Raw genomic sequence first — 17844 nt, forward strand, 5'->3', positions numbered from 1 at the left:
CGTGAGCCTAAGCAGACCGGACTGTTAAAATGAATCCCGCTAACCTCTTTGGATTGTTTGTGCTACACCCGGCACCAGGCAACCATATAGGCTCACTGCCCGACTGCGCTCCTCTCTGGGTTTTGCCCGAGCATTGAATTCAGTTTTTCTTTATTGTCCTTGACAGTGTCTTGAGCACAGTATTGAATGAAGTCTGATTTCCCCGATAGTTCCCGTAAACCTGCGTGAGAGCTCGGCCGGGTGGGCCAGCATTAAATCACGCGTCGGGACAATAGCGCTCCGCTTAAAGCTTTATGAACACTGAACAATGCCGTGCCGCTGCTGGTAATTCCCCCAAAAAACACGCGTCCGGCCAGCCGCCCTCGTTACAGCTGATCTGGGAATTTACCAAGCTCTGCTGATGGCCACTCCCACTCTGGGGTACAGCCAACTCACCACTGTTGTGTAATGGTATCTGACCACTTTCCAGTCAGAAGCAAGAGGTGGACTGGGCATGAACAGTGTTGTTTATGATGTGCTTTAAAGTGTTAAGCTAAACTGGCTGAGCGCTTTTATAGAGATTGAAGAGCCACCCAGGCCAACATAAGGGATTGGCGCTATATAACTATTGGCTAACACTGAAACTAACTCGCAGTTGTAGAGTCACAGTGTGTGATTTGATTATCTGATTTTATGCAGTTAGGAGACACCCTGACTGTGATAAGGTGGAGTGTTAACAAGCTTTTGTTCCAGGCTGTTATTGTTGAAACGGGCACGTGTGTGCAGTTCAGTGCAGTTCCCCTGACATGCGATCGCTTTCTCTGGTGTGTGCTAAGGCGCGGTTTAGTCTGTGCAGGCGTCGATTACGGATTTCCGAAACCAAATATCATCCTTGTTGGGTGGACTGCAGGAGACCTAAGAACAACAGTTCAAAGCTTGACACAATTATTTTTATTTTGCAGCAGCTTGCCAACATTTGCAATGTGTTGCAATGTGCCACCCACTCTCCCATATTGAACTGAGCAACTGAAAAAAGTTGCTGTGTAAACTGGTGCAGTTCCAGGTCTTCCAGCTTTGTGCAGAAGTCTTTGTTCATGTGCAGGCCTTGTTCTTGTTACTGGATCCTGATTGGACACAACGAGCAGCCATTACAACTGGGAGGAATCTGAGAGACTGTATAGTGCTGGGTCAATAGAAATACAGGCCAACGACACACAGTCACGCTGACCGGAATGGCTGAAGGTGTGAGGGTGTACTGTCGGCTGCACGTTTTACTCCCCTGCTATCTCAGTGGTGTTATTAGCATCTGTCAACTTTATGGAACCCAGTGGAAGATTATCATGCTGCCTGGAGATCAATAGGTGTTTTATTCCCATAGCGACAGGCTTGCTGTTAGCCTGGCGGAGTGCCACACTTATATTTGAGCCGAAGTAAAGTGCAGTAAGTAGGTAAAAGCTCAGAAAATAAATACAAAGGCAAGCTTTATTTCTTCATGTAAAGCTGACAAAGACAGTCCTGAGTTCATCACACAGTAATACAGACATTGTGCTCATTAATATACATTCAGTATCTTGTGGAAAAATATTTTTTCAGTGATGTAGAAAATTCTTATTAGCATATAATCATTTCTGCCCGCAGATATTCTGTCTTTCACTGAAAGTACATTACCTCTGGCCTTCAATAAAATCTTATTGACTCTATAGTACAACAGCATATGATAAATATCAGTTGAAGTTTAAGAGGAATTTCTTACATTCAGAAGGCAAACTGATGAGCCATCATAGCATGTATGAGTCCAAGAAATACATTCACCACAGTTAGAATTTATGGAAAACCCAGAGATATCAAAACACAAATATGAAATACCGTATAAAATGACATTATTATTAAAAAGAATTTAACAAAATACCATGAAATAAAAAATTCACAAGTGACCGAACATTGGAACTTTGTGTCTGGCAAAGATTGTTCATTACACATAAATATTTTTCAATGTAAAAATAGTACAAACTTAGCATATACCATAGAATGTTTCATAATAGATAAATGGCAACAATAATTGTAATTACAAATATGCGACCTTCATCATGTCATGAAATGAAAACTTTGACCCAGAACTGAAACTGTGATTTTTTTTTTCACTGGTTTCGGCAATATGCATCTTGCGAGTACTGCAGCATGTTTGACGAGGTTAACATTTTCCTCTCTTAAGCTTTTTTTTTTTTTTTTTTTAGATAGGAAAAGATTTAAGCGCTTGCTGACCCGAGCAGAGTACCGTGTTCCCTTTCCCTTACGGTGCCTTCGTGGGGCACGTGCCCACTCTCACCTCCGTGTTGCTGTCATAGAACTGGAGGCCTTTGAGCTCCACGATGGCCTTCTCCAGAGTCCCCACGTCCTTAGCCAGCTGGTGCGAGAGGAGAGGGAGAGACAGGGTGAGAGCTGGAAGACTGTGCGCCGCTCAGCGCCTCTCTGAAAGCAGCAGGTGCTCGCTCGCCAATCGTGACGCTTCCCGCCCGTAACGCGGATGGACCTGGCAGTTAAGAAGGGCTTAACAAGACTGGTTGTAACCAGCGGCAACAGCGCGGAATCGCGGTATCAAGTGCTGCAAGTGCTGGCAGTGGGTCTGTGTCACTTCCAGTATTCCCGCTTTTGTTTTTTTTTTTTTTTTTTTGCATGAGGAGGAAGCGATTTGGGACCAGCCGGAGAGAGAGCGCAGTTCAGAAGCAAGCGGCGCGCAGGCCTGGCTGTGTACGGGACTTACTCGTCTCTTTGCTCCCTGAAGCTTTTGAATCTGAAACATGGCCAGTTGTCTGGGGCTGAGGTCGCTCACATTGTCCACCTGTAAGAGAAGTTCCCTGGCTGTTAACCCTTCAGGATCACACAATTGTGACTAGAATGTTCTTAAATGAAATCACTACTGGTAATTGTAAGCAATGGAGTTCTAGAACACTGATCTAGAATTCTGAAAAAAACATTCCAAAAAACCCTAGTTAAGAGCAAACTGATTCACAGGCACTGTGGCAGTCTTGAGGGTTCTATGGTTCTCCTAAGTGTTTTAACCATACAGCTCAGGCATTCCTTACTGCAGAATGCGATACGTTTTCCGTTACTTAACTAGCTGGGAAAAGTGCATGAGAGCAGTAGGATCACATGAAGCATGTTGCAGCATAACAAGAATGACTGAAGCTCCTCTTGATGCGTTTTTGGTTTCATTTACCTCCACAGTTTGCTTCTTGGCTTGTCTGTTGATTTTTTTGCACAACCCAGGACAGTGAACCTTGTGAAAGAGAAATATTGACGATGAATGTATTTTTTCATCATTGTTTCATTTTTATTTGATATCAGGAAGTATTTCATGTCCTGTGCACATAAAATTACAACCTTAATGAAACGTACTTAATGAAAGTATTAAACCTGCTTATACTAAGTAGGCATAAATTGTCATGATTTTTAAAATCATAAATTATTATGATTATAATGATTTTTCGCCTGATTGCTTTAATCTGCTTTATCTTTATATTCCCAAGTCATCTCTCATCTCATGTACAGGACCAATGTGACATTTCATTGCATTGGACTTCAACCCTGCATAATCGCTTGGCTACTGTTGCCCACAGAGGTGCAATTGATATTCTTCATTAAACAGTCAGAGCAGTGAGAGTGACGAGCGCGCAGCAGTAGCCATGATAGCCCCCCCCCCCCCCCCGGGGTCCTCACCTTGAGCAGGCACCTCTTTAGACGCCCGAGTAAGTGGCTCAGATCGGTGTAGTTTCCTCCTTTCCTCTGTCCCACCGCCAGGACTTTAGCGTAGAACTCAAATATTTGCTTCAGGATGCAGCCGTATTCTGGCGTCCCCTTTGGCAGGAAGGAAATGGGGTCACTCAGGAGTCAGAGGCGCCCAATCCATTGTTAACTTGAAGAAGGCCTGTGACGATACTTGTTTACCATACGTATGATGTATGACAACATTATAAATGTTATATGGCACATATATTGCATGTTCAATTGTGTCACTGAATTCTTACTAGACTGAATAGTCGCTGCTATATTCACAATATCAGCGAAGTTCCTGCATTGCCTCTGTGGGGTCTGATAACCACGTGAGGCCCTACTGATGACATAATTGGCTGGCGGCACTCTAGCAGCAACCTTTACCCTGGCTTTATTTACAGTCCTCTAAAGCGCACGCTGAGCAGTGCACTCTGCACTATACAGTGTGCAAGTCAACGCTGCTGCTGACCCACTTTTACACAGACGGGCTTTCAGTTGAACCAGTGATCTGGGGAGACCAGGTTTGAGCCTGACCCCCTGCCCTGCCCTTTCGCCCGAGTGCCACAGCTCAGCGAGTAAAATGGAGATGCAAGACTTACTTTGATTTTGCCCAAGACATGCGGCCCCTCAAGAATGGTTTCATTGTCAGACGTCTTCTAAAAACAGTAAATAAAAAGTTTGCGCCGCGAACAAGCCGGCAATGAACAATCATGTTGTGGTTTTAAGGATGTGCTGCAGTTGCCGAACAACACGATTAAGACACCACAACACAGCGATTGCTTTATGCTCTTAAAGACCAAGGTTCCTCTGTCCTACTAGGAGCCTGCAGCTATGCCACAATCATTGTAATTGTTTATCAGAGTTAAGCAAAATCACAAACTGCAACACCAAAATCCCTTTCCCCGTGGAAATGCAGATGGGTTTTAGCTGTGAGCTGCAGCGAAGCCAGTCGTGTCTGAGCCCCAGCCGGAGCGGCAATACTCACAATGCCCTGATCCACGTTGCTCACCAGGCTCATCCACTTCCTCATGGCCGGGCACGGAGGTTTGCCGGCGGACTCCGGCGCCTGGCATCCCTCCCGCTGCGCGGTGATCTGGAGCGCCCTGCCCCCGGCGGCCAGCCAGAGGACCAGGAGGCACACGCCCCTGAGGTGTCGCAACATGCCGGCTGACTTGTGAGCGCCGAGCCCGTCCTTCCCTGGATGAGGCCCATGCATTCCATTCGCCCTCTACTTATACCGTTCCTGATCACCTGCGTTTCCTCCTCGTGATGTCACACCTGCGCACCTCCCTTTTCCTTCCCTCTGTGCTACGAGTGCACCACACTGGAAGAAAAAAAAAAGAAAAAAAGTTGTCTCAGCGCAGTAGCCCTACAGGAAATATGAGAGCCTTCATCCTCCAACAGCCTCCGGTCTTGCTGTTCCCCTGGCAGGCTTACAGCTGTTTGTCTTTTGTAGGATCACTCTGTGTCGTGTTATTGTGTTATATATATGACTATCGTGGAATCCTCCCGACAAAACTGTCGATCAGTGTGTGTGACAACTTGTCTTGTAAAGCCATTTTTCGGGGGGGGAAATTCTGATGCGGGACATGTTGCCATGACACGAGGGCTTATTCAGGTCGTGACATTTGGGGTCTTGGTGATGTCCTAGATTCTCGCTCTAGAGAACAAAAACCACAGATGCAAAGACTGATATTTTAAGTGCAAAGTGATGTTGAAGTATCCACTGTGCACCGTATTGGTCGGTAGGCGACGCAGAGCAAAGTCCCCGTTCGTCGGCTTGTTGGACACAGCGTAAGAGGCTAATTGGAGATGGACGGAGGCTGTGTTATGGAGGCTACGGCGACAATGCTAACACACCGTGAGACGGCTGTGCGTTTTGTCTGGGCATGGGGACTCGGTGGGTGGAGAGCGACATGCTGGCCCACTTTGCAAGGGGGTCTCGAGGTGGAAAGTAGTATTTGCATGCGTAGCATCCCTTGTGGCCTAGTTCTGTGCTCACCCTGAGTGAGCGAGTGAGCGAGTGAGTGGGTCCGGAGACATTTCTGCAGATTTTCCATGACTGGTGGGTGGCGGCAGAGCCATCCGCTCCCGTTTAACGGCTGAAGAGGGCCAAAAGTTCACTTTCTTGGGTCGGCCTTTTGGGTGGTTTTCATTTTTTTTTTTTTTTTTTTTAATTCGCCTTTTAACTTTATCCTTCATCCAGTTTTCATGCATTTAGCAAGCTTTTCCTTTTTTCGTGATTAGAAGCTTTTCATGTTTTGAGGGATTATTCACGCTTCTCAGACATATTACGTTAGAAATAGCTATGCACACCATGAAGAATGAAAGTTCCATGTTCACCTTGTGGTTACTGTACTATATTAAAAATGAGTACTTAAGAAGTTTAAAAAAAAAAAAAATGTTTTATCTGGTCTAATTAAAGACTGAGGTGGCTTAATGGGCTCCTAGTTGCTGAAAGTGTGGACACCTTGCCACTGAAAGTAACTACTTGGTATATAAGGAAGAGGTCAAAGATACAGCAAATGATAACAGGCCAAACCTGCAATTGTGTTAATAAGTTGAAGGAAAAACATTATGAAAGAACATGAACACTTGCTGAACAGCCTTGATTGATGAAGAGATTGCCTGTAACGAATGAAGAGCGTACACGGGGGTCCCCGGGACTGAGTTTGAGAAGCGCTGCTTCCTGCAGTAATCTGGAGAACCAGTGCTTCACTCCAGTGATGAAACCGTGTTAAAGAATGCGTGCACTCACGCTCATTTGAAGTTGGCACTGTGATTTGTTTGTGCTGTAGAAGTTCTGTAAAACATACTGCCTTGGAAATGGCATTATCCCCAAATGTCTTCTCTGATGAAAGCTGAAATAATTTATTATAAAAAATTGGGTTTCTGTAGTAAGTGTTTATAGTCACGGTTGCAGTGTTAATATTGATTCCAACCAGACCTGGGTCAAATACTTATTATTGTTTTGGATTCAAATACTTGGTGATCTTGCCTGGTGAAACTGAGCCTGCCAATATGACCAGAAGCCAATATGACCAGAAGCCAATATGACCAGAAGGCGGTATTTGCACTTTTTTGAGTGTATTTCATTGGTTCCAATACACCAGACAAGATCAGTAAAGCGTAGACAAGTATCTGAATCTGAAACAGATACGTATTCGACCCAGGTCTGATTCCAGCGCCCCCGCTTCCTGTTTTCACCGCGGATTTCCTAATTTGACACTTCCGCAGGCCTTCATCAGATAAGACTCGCTTCGTGACGCGCGTAACGCTTGAATCCTGAGAGAGACACGCCGCTGCGCTCGGCGCCCGTTGGCATGGCGATAAGGACACGCGCTATCCGCCCTGCCTCGGCCCCGCCCCTCCCGCTGGGCTGGGCCGTGCGGAAGCCCCACCGCGGGAGCAGCCTGGCGTCTCTCCGCAGGAAGTTTCCCCGCAGCCACTTCCTCTTTCTCCTTTCCCTGAGTCCGCCGTGACACCAGGGCCCAGTTTTGCCAAGCAGGATCTCTGAGTCAGCTGGATGACTGCGCTGAGTAAAACCCGGACACCCTCCCGAATCGGGAACACGGAGTGAAGTAAAGAGCCGTCCCGGGTTTTACCCAGCGCACCGATCCAGCTGACTCTGTAATCCTGCTTCCTGAAATACCCCCCAGGGCCGTGCCGGAATCAGCGTCTGGCCTCTACTGCATCCTCAAAATATGTGCTGTCTGGTAAACATACTGCGTACTGTCTAGTACATACGTTTTAGTACGCGATGGGCAGTAAAAAAAATGTCTTACATATTACTTTCCAGCTGTACATATATATGTCTTATATGGCTTATGCCATTCATTTAAAGGGCAGTTTTATGCTGGACACACTCTGTCTGTCTTTGGGGTTGCTCTGTCCTAACAGTGGGGGGCTACAGCGGCCGGTTTGCGTAGTAAAAATATAAACCATGTTTTTCTTTTCTTTTTTAAACTGGCTTTGAGTCTGACTTTGATTTCTTCTGAATTTGTCTGGCAGATGCGGCGATCCGGGGAGACTCCAGAAGGTTCCGCAGAGCCGCTGCAGCTCTAGAAGATTCCGTGCGTGTGCAGGGCACAGTCAGCGAACCGCCATCACAGCGCCGGCTCGCGCGAGCCGCGTGCGGCAGGTGAGTCTGAGCGCTGGAGCGTGGGGCCTTTCGTCTGGCTCGCTCAGCCTTTGAGCAGTGAGTCCTGCACCCTGTCCACTGCTTGAACGAATCAAAACCAAAAATGGGTGGAATCCCGTGGACCACAGTGAGTCTGATTCAAGGAATCTCCTGGTTCACCTCATTCACACTCACATCAGAACAAAAAATGCACACGCTCAAAAACCTTTGATGGGCTGGGAGTAAGTAGGGTATCCCCTTTGTTCAGGTCTTTCCATAAAAAATAAACCATACATGCTCCTGCACAAACCTTTCTTTGTTTTTCCACCCTGTTTACACTCCACATTCTGAAGTTATGCAACAGATCACAACACGTTTAAGTGCTCCTGATTTGGGGAAAGTGCGTAAATTGACTCCATTGCAAGTGCAAGATAAGCAGCTTAGCTGCTTTCCAGCAACTCGCTGGAAGCTTTGGAGCCTCTGTGTGAGCTGACTCGGAAAAGGTAAGCCAGAGGGGTCCAATCTCAGCCTAAGAAAAGGGCCGGTGTGGGTGGAGGCTTCTGCGCTCGTACCTGCTCTTTTTTTGGGTGAGATTTCACGTCCCCAGGTAGACGGCGCTCAGTGGCGCTCGGTAGCCACACCCCTCTCCTCCTCAGCTTCGGCTCCAGTGGCCAAAACAGATGGATTACGCGGCCAGCCTAGCGGAGGAATGAAGCCCCCGTCTTCCTGCAGCTCCAGGAAAAACTTGATTGTTTAGACGGGGCACACCAACAGAGCCTCAGTAACATGATCAGCCTTTTCTCTTCCTTTTTTTTTTTCCTCCACCTTTTTCTCTTCGTGCTCATTTACTGGATTTCTTTTATTCTCCTTCTCCTTTTCTCTTACTTCCTTACTTGCTGTCACCTTGACGACACCTCGACCGCCAGAAGTCTTCTGTGCTTCTGTGGCCAGCGCTTCACCTGACAGGGGGAACGGCAGTTGAGCGAGGCGGAGTTTCAGAGTGATTGACAGTCATGTCTCCCAGTGACAGTTGGCCTGTGAGTGGTTCGCGCTCACATTTCACACTGTGAGTGCAGCGGAGCCCTGCCAAGCATAAGCCCCCTCTGCCCCTGATGTGATGAGGCAAGTTGTGCCCCATCTTCATTTATTTTTATATCACAGCCTTCAGAAATCAGACAGCTTGTACACCCCCCCACCCCGCCTCGAATTCTCATCCCCAGCCTTCCTTCAGTATCATATCAGTGACTCAGTCCTCAATCAGGACATGTCTGACCGTCAAAGGAACATGTGACTGTTTGCTGGAGAGCCCCTGTCCAGTGTACAGCCTTTGCCCAGTTTTATTCTCCTGATGGAATTTCTGTGCTTGGTGCCCGGGCACGCCCACTGAGCCCCCACCTGCGCTGGATACCTGGCCTCCGGGTGCGAAAACCGCGACAGCGGAGACCCGACACCCAGGGAAACTGGAGCAGCCGTTTCTGTTTCCCACCAACATAAAGAGTAACCAATGAGGAAATGTGTATTAGGTCCCCGCCGCGGCGTGTTCTTTGTTTTTAGTCTTTAACTCCGCCCACTTTTAGCAGGTCTTCCCACGGGCTGTTTGGCTCTGCCTGTGACATTCCGTAACGTCTCGAACCCTCGGATGGAAAACACTCACGTAGCCCGTGATGCGCGCTTTACTTTCAGAACGTGGGGATGCGTGAGCGGACGTGCATTTGAGCAATTAATATCGCGTTTGCTCTGACACGTGGCACATGCGGTGGCTGCGCTGGCGGCAGTCGGACCGAGCTGAAAGAGGCCACCCGCCGTGTTTTGAGAGTCGCACTCAGTCGTGGGTAGCTGGGCTCCGAGGAAAATGACTAATACACAAATCGCGATGCTCAGAAGTGTGATATTTCCACTCAGTTGATTTTATAACACGAGGAGTGTGCGCATGCCTGTGTGCGTGTGTTCATGGATGGGCGTGTGCGCACATGTATGCGTGTGTGTGTGTGTGTGTGTGTGTGTGTGTGTGTGAGATAGCGATAAAGAGTGTTTTGTATGTAAAATGCGTGTGTATGAAAGCGCGCAGAGGGCTGTCTCCAGTCCTCTGTCGCCAGTCTTATGCAATGGAGGATGCTGATGTGTTGCAGATGCTGTAAATTGTAAGGTGAAAATGCTAACTGTCCTGGTGGTACAGTTGACCCTCTTGCTGACATATTCTGCTTATGTTAGAGAGACATATTAAGAGAAGCATTGCCTGTTAAATCTCTTTCCTCGCGCAGCCAGTTACTTGATAAGTTGACAGCTTGGTGTTTGGACATTATTCGACAAAGCAACATGGAATCCACGGGAGACAGACAGAGGGAGGAGTGTGCATACGTGGTACTGTGAGCAGTTTTTAATAAGTCATGGACCATACAGAACTTACAGAGCACAGAGCTCTAACACAGAATTTTGCATTTTGCAAAATGAGGTTTCGTCGTTGCTCAGGCCTGTCCCGAGTGGAATAAATAGGTTAAGTTAAATAAATAGTGATTTGGGAATGACGTGAGCACAGGGTTGGGGTCTCGGCCCGGGGTCACGGCTGGGGCACCCTGCCCCCAGGGGTCTGACGCCGCCTCCTCCGCCTCTCCGCCTTTTTCTGGATCCTGCTTCCCAGCCGGGTTGCGGACTGGAACACCGTCAGCAAGTCCCGTATGGCTTTCCGCTGCGTGGTCTTGTCGTGCACCTGGAAGGAAAAAGAAGGTTCTGAAAATCACCGGTGTCCTGCAAAGGCTTTATTTGCAAGTTTTTTTCTTTCTGGGGTTGGGGTTGGGGGGGGGGGGGGTGGTGTTTACCACAGGTGGAAAGTCCAGGTTCAGAAAGTGAAACTCCTCCTGAGTATTAGCACTAGTCTTCAGTCAGGTGGAATTAGTGAAATCAGCTGGCTGAGTTCATGGGTGAAAGAAACACACGGCAGTACTCTCACTTTCTGATCCCTGGACTTTCCACCGCAGGTGTATACATATACCTCGCAATGCAGCAGCTAATGAAGCTAGTTAAAAACGCCATAGTGCTATACTGGAATGCAATGCTGGAAAAAAAAATTTTTTTGTTGTTGTTGGTTGACCTGATGGCTATATTTTCTGTGGTACACTCATGAGTGCCATTCAGTCAAACTGCACTGTAGACTTGGTCCAGGGTTTGAGAAATTACTAATTTCTTATCCATTTATGATTAGACCACCTTCTGAAATTAACAAAAAATATTGCAGTCATTTAAAAATAAAGTTCCTTTTCTCAAAGTTAAGAAGAATTCAGTTTGCGCTTAATTTTAAAATTGAATTATAAATAGATGTTTTAGTTTTTATTCTTTCTTCACACACTGTTTGGAGAGTACGTTTTGGCTGCTGTTCCACGCAGCAAGTAGTTTTGGTGAATGTAAGAACTAAAACTTGCATTCAGTTAAGTGTAGACCACGGAGAAGGGCGCATTACAAGTCACCCTTAGGCCATTTCCTGCATAAACCGATCTCAGTGAATCAGACAGTGAGGAGACCCCAGGCTCTGTGCTCCAGAGAGAGAGTGGCTCATGTTGCAGTGATTTACCTTCAGGTCCCACAGTTCCTCCAGTTGCTTCTTCAGGGCCTGCTCTCTGGTGTGGAAGTAGCTGATCCTCAGGTCCACTATTTGGGCTCTGATTGCCTTGATGCTGTTTTCAATTTCCCTTTCCTGGGTGCTCTTCAGCATGTCCGACAGGATTCTGATGTACACATCTAAGCTCTCCTGTAGCACCAGACTCTGTTCCTCCTCCTGTCGGGCGTAAAGAAAACACCGGAAAAAAAACAGGTTAGGCGCTACCTTCCATTTGGGCTGAAGTTTTTTTTTCATCGACAAGACAAAGTACAGCGTAATGGAAAGGGCAGATGAATGTTTACCGTAAAGTTACTCAGGTCTTTGGGAAACAGAGAAGGTCCACGCAGGGCGATGTCACTGGTTCTCTGGAGTAAGGACAGACGGCAGGACAATGTCATTCAGTGCTTCAGTGACCGCGGGACAGTTACACACAGCAAAGTGACCGGCTGTCTGTCCCCTGCTCTACCTGTGATTCTGACATGAATATTGACTGCCTGACTTGAACGGGAGCCATAGAAATCCCTTGTGTCAGTGGGCATAGGGCTGTCTCTCTGCTACAGCATGCGTATGCCTTTCCAAAACTCTCGTCCTTTATGGAGTCCAGAGGCCTTTTTAGCTGATTGCTGCTCTCCTCAAAGGTTCGATCTCACAGATGACTCCTCTAATCAAACTCATCATCGCCATCATCGCAATGCAGACTCCATCACCTCAGGGAAATGATAGAACACAACATCCTGCCCCCCATGGGCACCCCCCCCCCCCCCAATAATGTTCTTAACCGATTCACATCCAGCAGACGTCGCGCTCATACTTACATAATGCCTTTTCAGCCTATTCACGTCATTTGTCATTTTTTGAGATATGGTGTCTTCGGAGGAGCTGAGAGCCAGAGAGCCCAGCATAAAGATCAAAGTCCACAGTGGATTCATTTTCCTCGCCCCGATTTAGAAGGGAGAAGTTTGGTGAAGCAGAGTCCGGAAGGTTGACTGAAGCCCGCAAAGTTTGCCGAAGTTTTCTTGGTCGATCTCAGAGGCGCTGCTTCGCGTTCTTCGGATCTCAGGTCCTCGTCTCGTCGAGAATGATGCTCAACAGCAAAGAGGAAGGTATTTATAGGGTGTGAAACGATGCCCGAACGACATACTGTCGGGTGTGAGTTTTGTGGCTTCTCATACCTTCCACAGCTTGTTTCCTTTAAATGACTTACCTGCTGCTACAGCGTCTTGCTGCGAAGGTCCCCTTCGCGCATTCCCTGGAATGCACCTGGGCTTGTGCCGTCATTCCGGGGGTGGGGGGCCGATGGGGTGAGCTGAAATTTGGAGGTACCCTCTGACGTGTCACTAGCCCGTTGGCCATTGGGGAAAAGCCATGTGGCTGTCTCACCGGAGGGTGTTGAAAAAAATGAGTCTGCTTTTATCAGAAATGACAAAAAAACTCACACTTCGACGTGCGTCAGTTGTCCGCAGTGACACGATAGCGGAATTTCTGTGGGATGGGGGGGGTCTTGTGAAGGAGCGGTGCAGGATAGGCCGCCATATTGGATTTTTTTTTTTTTCGGCACAGGTTGCATCGTGCATGGTCGCATGCATGGTTGCAGCTGGGTACTGCGTGGATGCCAGTGCATGTCGAGCGTTTGTAGGCGGCGGTGCTTGAAGACCATCATCCCCTTCCTCTCTGGGTCTCACCTCTCCCCTGAGGTTTTCACACCTGCAGCGTCTAACCCAGCCGATCTGAGCTGCCTCTGAACCGCCCGGCCTCTTATTACGTGACTTTGCAAAACATTTCAAACCAATAGAGTCACAAACCACTCAATAGAAACTCACTTAGCAGAGAGATTTAAGAACAGATTTCTTCAGGAGGTTTGAAGACACTGATGTTCAGCGACATTGCCACAGAGCCATACTTTGGAATCCTAAACGCTTTTTATTTTTTATTTTCATATTATTGGCCATAAAAGTAAAAGTAAAAAAGAAAAAACATGAACATGGGTCTCGGAAGGATGAGTAATTTAAAAGCAGGAAACACGGCAATGCTCGTAAAACAGGGCCTAGTGAGGTGGCTCTTTCCAACGGGAGCGCCTCGGAGACGTTTCCTACGCGGTTTCCTGACGTCACAGGAGATTTTTCTCTGGGGCGTTCCTCACCGCAAGTCTTCCGAGGACCGCTGCCTGTGGTGACAGAAACCCCCCCCCCCCCCAGTGTTTCGAGACACGAGGTGCGAGCTCCGTGTCCCGAAACGGGCGCCTCCCGTCACGCAGGGTGGCCGTGGAAACCGAAACACATTCCATCGGTCCCGTTGATGGCGCTGCCTTTAGTCAGCACCGACAGAGGCTGCTCCCTCCAGTGATATCAGCGCCATGTGTTCCTGCTTCGCTTCTCTGTCAGTCACCCACACAAATCCGTGTTTGACCCAGGTCTGGTGAGGGGTGCCTCATGCGATCGCTTTACAAATGCTAAAGGGGCTAACGATCGCCGCTCTCAGAGAGCACGAGGTCCGCGGCCTCCGAGGAGCGTCGCGGCAGGCCAGTCCCTCTGGAGCGCGCCGAGAGCCGAGCACGAGCGGCGTGCGCGAGAGACAGTAGCCGCGGGAGAGAACACCTCTCAATGAAACCAGCGTGTGACGCAGAGGAAAGAACCGAGCGAGAAGGAAAGACGGCGCGTCGGCAGCGTAGAAACACGCGCGGACTTTTCAGCCTCTTGTTTTCAGCGGGGAGACACGGCAGCACTTTTCCTCAACGGCTACAATAACACAACGTAACGTAATGCCTGGAACAGGCCGTTCAGCCCGACAGCGTTCGCCATGTTCCTGACTAAATCAGTGCTCTGATTACCCAGAGACTAGATGGCATCTAGCACCGTATCAAGCCTAAATGATACACTGCTAGATACTGACAGTTTGGACGTCGCCAAGATGTTGACAGCGTCGCAGTTTTTTTTTTTTTCCGGAATCCTGCCGCAGGAGGTGCGCGAGGTTGTTTTACGACGGGTCATTAAAAACGAATCGCCTGCTTTCTGGTCTTTTTTGCGATGGAGCTCTGCTGATGGCACAGAAGTGCTTTTATCTGTTCCCCACAGTGTGATCTCTATATTGCAAAACTGAGAACTGTGTTGAGGTGCGGATGTTACGTTCAGCTCCTTCCCACTTCTGCGTTGTCTGTTAGACGTTTCTGACAGCAAAACAAAATGTTCATTTTTACCTACCACCGCGCAATAGTTTGTATTATTAATGATAATGTTCATTAACTTACTGAAAGTAAGCCATATTTATAACAACAATTAGCGATTTATTACACGTGTCAGTGCTGAAGCGCTGCTCCTCTGTGGACCGGGGCCCAAACCCCATTTTAAGTGCTTTCGCTCCGGCTGACCCTGGGCAAGTTTCAGTGAAACGTGTTACCGGCACAAATGTGCAGCAAGAAAGCAGTGTTGTTAATATTTTTGAAAATAGAAGGTTCTTTTGAAATTCTCAGTAATGTGTAGGTATTTCTCTAGAGTTTGATCGGTTTCTCTAAAGTATTTCACAGCTTTTTTTTAAAGAGACACCCACACACTTCGATAAAAACACCTAAACCAGTTTAAGGTGCCACACTGCTCTCCTTTAACCCAGGCCTGAACCGCAGGTGCGTTTTCCCAACGCGTTGGTCAGCTTCGGCTGATTTACGTCCCGGTGCTGTGCTGGGGCCGAGGTGGGCTGGTGTGGAACCTCACACCCTGCTGCGCTCCCATTTTAAGCCACAGGGATCAGACTGATCTGCGTATTACTCAGCCACAGACGTCATGCGATGCCTTCGTCTGGCCACGCGTGGAGTACCGCGTGCAGTGCTGCACAGACACAGGAAGGATGTAGAAACTCTGGGGGAGATGGGGATGGAACGTGCAGATGGACCGAATGGCTTGCACTCTTCTGTTCCCCCCCTGTTCTTACGTTCCTCATGGGGTTATGCAGTCATGGGGTTAAACACGTCCCGTGATATGAATTGGTGTGAGTCAGATTTCATAGATTTGTGATGGAGGTTTTCAAGCCCGGTTAAGGTGCAGGCTGTTAAAACATGTTCACATCGCGTTTAACAGTCTATGTGTAGGGTTAAACATATTGAGTGTTGTTTGATGTTGCCCCCGCCTCAGTAATAATCCCCTGTATGGCTGCTGGTGTAGAAGCTGTACTCCACTGATAATAGAGAGCTGTATCTCACTCCCTTTATTATGCTCATTCATTCGCCACACGCTGTGTCACCTGCAGCTCTGACCGTGAGGAAGGGTTGAATCCTGTCTTCAGGATGAGTGTACAGATCCACCGTTGTGAGGAGGAAATCTAATGTTTTTCAGCTTGGTCACAATCAAAAATGAATAGGGTATGTATGTGATTGATTCCATGCCTGTGTATGACGCCTTTTATAAATCCTTACACTTTTCGAACAAAAAATGAATCAGAATCAATTTTTACTATCAATGATGATAATATAAAATTTTATTTGAAAAAGATAGCCAATGGATTGAATGATGCCATTACTGTACACATCAAAAAACGCTGCGCTGCATTCAAGTAGAAACAGTTTCTCATTTAACAGTGCTTCCAAAACATCATTGCATCCAACTGTTCAATGACATTATAATATTCGGTACATTATTGCTAACATGGTGCCGTGAGCGTTCTAAGTAACTTTAAATAAAAATAAATATCTTAAATTAAATAAATAAATGAATAAATAGGCAGGAGCAGCACTTGCAAGCCTAAGTTTCGGTTTTCAGTACGAGCCGGTGGGGTGGTGTTCAGCGCTGCGCTGGCCTGCGCTCTGAGCTGTGCTGTAGCTGTGCTCTAGCTGTGCTCTAGCTGCGCTGTAGCTGCGCCAGGCTGGCGTGCCGCCTGCGCCGGTGCTCGCTCTTGCCGCACAGCTCGAAGGCCCTCTGGAGCACGGGCTGCAGCTCCCGCACGGCCTTCCGCTGCACCGTCACGTCGCTCGTCTGAAAGGAGAGGGAGCGCAGAACGTCAGCCGCTGTCGCCGCGCAACCTGAGAACACCCGCCCCCCCCCCCCTTACGGGAGGCCGCTTCACCACAGACACCAGAGCCCCCCAGCAGGCGCTCAGCTCTGCGTTCTTAACTCTGACTGCAGCCAGCACCCTGCTGCTGAACCTCAAACGCTCGTCTCGTGAATACCCACGAAGGGCTGCGACTGAGTGCAGTTCTGTGGCCGCGCGCGTTCTCTACTGTAGTGCGCCCTGACCAACCAAGCTTAGCTGCAGCAGCATTCGGTCAACAGCTGCCCTTGCGTAAAAATAGTTTTTCCTTAACAAGTACAATTCTTTAAATTTAGTTTTTATGGTAGAACTTTTTTAAAAAATAATAAAAATAATAATCATTGAAAAAAGCTATGCTTGGAGGCATATTATATGCCTGCATTTGATTTTGATCCAAAGTTAAGGAAATAATTTGATTGAATCCAGGCCAAATCTCACTTAAAGATCAGCTTACACATCGACTGGTCTATGAATCGCAATCTAAGAGGATGAGCTTGGCAGTGGATCTGACAGACAATAGATCAGTTGGACAGTGAATCAGTCAGCCAGCGAGAAGGCCTCATGCTCTGTGCTCCAGAGAGAGTCTCATGCTGCACTGATTTACCTTCTGGGTCCACAGTTCCTTCAGTCGCTCCAGCAGGGCCGGCACTCTGCTGCGGAAGTAGCTGATCCTCAGGTCCTCCATTCGGGCTCTGATTGCCATGATGCTCATTTTAATCTCCCTGTCCTGGGTGCTATTCAGCATGTCCGTCAGGATTCTGATGTACACGACTAAGCTCTCCTGTAGCACCAGCATCTTTTCACTCTCCTGCCGGAGAGGAAGAAAATACCGGAAAACAAAGATTAAGACGTGTTCCTACCATCCAGCCCGAAGTCCTTTCATGAATGAGGCGGGGTTAAGGGTTACTTTGGGATGCCTGTCCTTACTCACCTCAAACTCGTCATGGTTTTTGATGTCCTGGAGGAATATGGGATTCCCAAACAGGCTTTTGTCCGCAGTAACGTTCTGAAAGGGACAGAAAAATAAGCTTCCTTACTTAACCTGTTATTCTAAAGCATCTGTGCAGGTAGCCAACTCATGGTGCCGGTGGCCATTGTGCTTTTCACCGGCTTAGGTTATTACTCAAAGCCTGTAATTCCGTTATACTCTTTGTATGACCCTGCAGAAAACTCCTCATTCCACATTGGCCAAAATGTAATTCAGTTTGAGCAAACTGCAAAATTAATTGACGAGGCTACAGTTAGGACTACGGTCGCACTTGTAAACACGCCCATGTGGACGTAGTTCCCCAGCTCAGCCAGTTGCATGTGCACACTGATGCCCTCTCCCTCCACGGCCCACCGGGTAGAGGAGCTCTTGACCTTTGGC

General features: G+C 47.9%; 2 protein-coding genes and 1 long non-coding RNA gene across 3 annotated transcripts in view; 1 reads left to right on the forward strand and 2 right to left on the reverse strand.

Moving 5' to 3' along the window:
- LOC135246136 (uncharacterized) overlaps positions 1-7659 on the forward strand; it is a 45004-nt gene extending 37345 nt beyond the window's left edge. Inside the window, exon 3 of the long non-coding RNA XR_010327511.1 lies at positions 6988-7659. This is a non-coding gene — a long non-coding RNA (uncharacterized LOC135246136). The remainder of the gene's footprint in view (positions 1-6987) is intronic.
- On the reverse strand, positions 1444-5417 carry LOC135246133 (uncharacterized). Its single transcript, XM_064319685.1, has 6 exons — positions 4736-5417; positions 4350-4406; positions 3697-3834; positions 3197-3256; positions 2741-2818; positions 1444-2383 (listed from the first exon to the last, which is right to left on the reverse strand). The coding sequence occupies exons 1-6, from the start codon at positions 4964-4966 to the stop codon at positions 2270-2272; spliced, it is 678 nt and encodes a 225-aa protein (XP_064175755.1). The 5' UTR covers positions 4967-5417; the 3' UTR covers positions 1444-2269.
- Positions 7660-10265: 2606 nt separating the features above from the next.
- Positions 10266-12521, reverse strand: LOC135246135 (uncharacterized). The gene is made up of 4 exons (XM_064319687.1): positions 12278-12521; positions 11765-11827; positions 11436-11639; positions 10266-10577 (listed from the first exon to the last, which is right to left on the reverse strand). The coding sequence occupies exons 1-4, from the start codon at positions 12389-12391 to the stop codon at positions 10428-10430; spliced, it is 531 nt and encodes a 176-aa protein (XP_064175757.1). The 5' UTR covers positions 12392-12521; the 3' UTR covers positions 10266-10427.
- Between the last annotated feature and the right edge of the window lie 5323 nt (positions 12522-17844).

Source organism: Anguilla rostrata, chromosome 19 (assembly GCF_018555375.3).
Source record: "Anguilla rostrata isolate EN2019 chromosome 19, ASM1855537v3, whole genome shotgun sequence".
Taxonomy (NCBI): domain Eukaryota; kingdom Metazoa; phylum Chordata; class Actinopteri; order Anguilliformes; family Anguillidae; genus Anguilla; species Anguilla rostrata.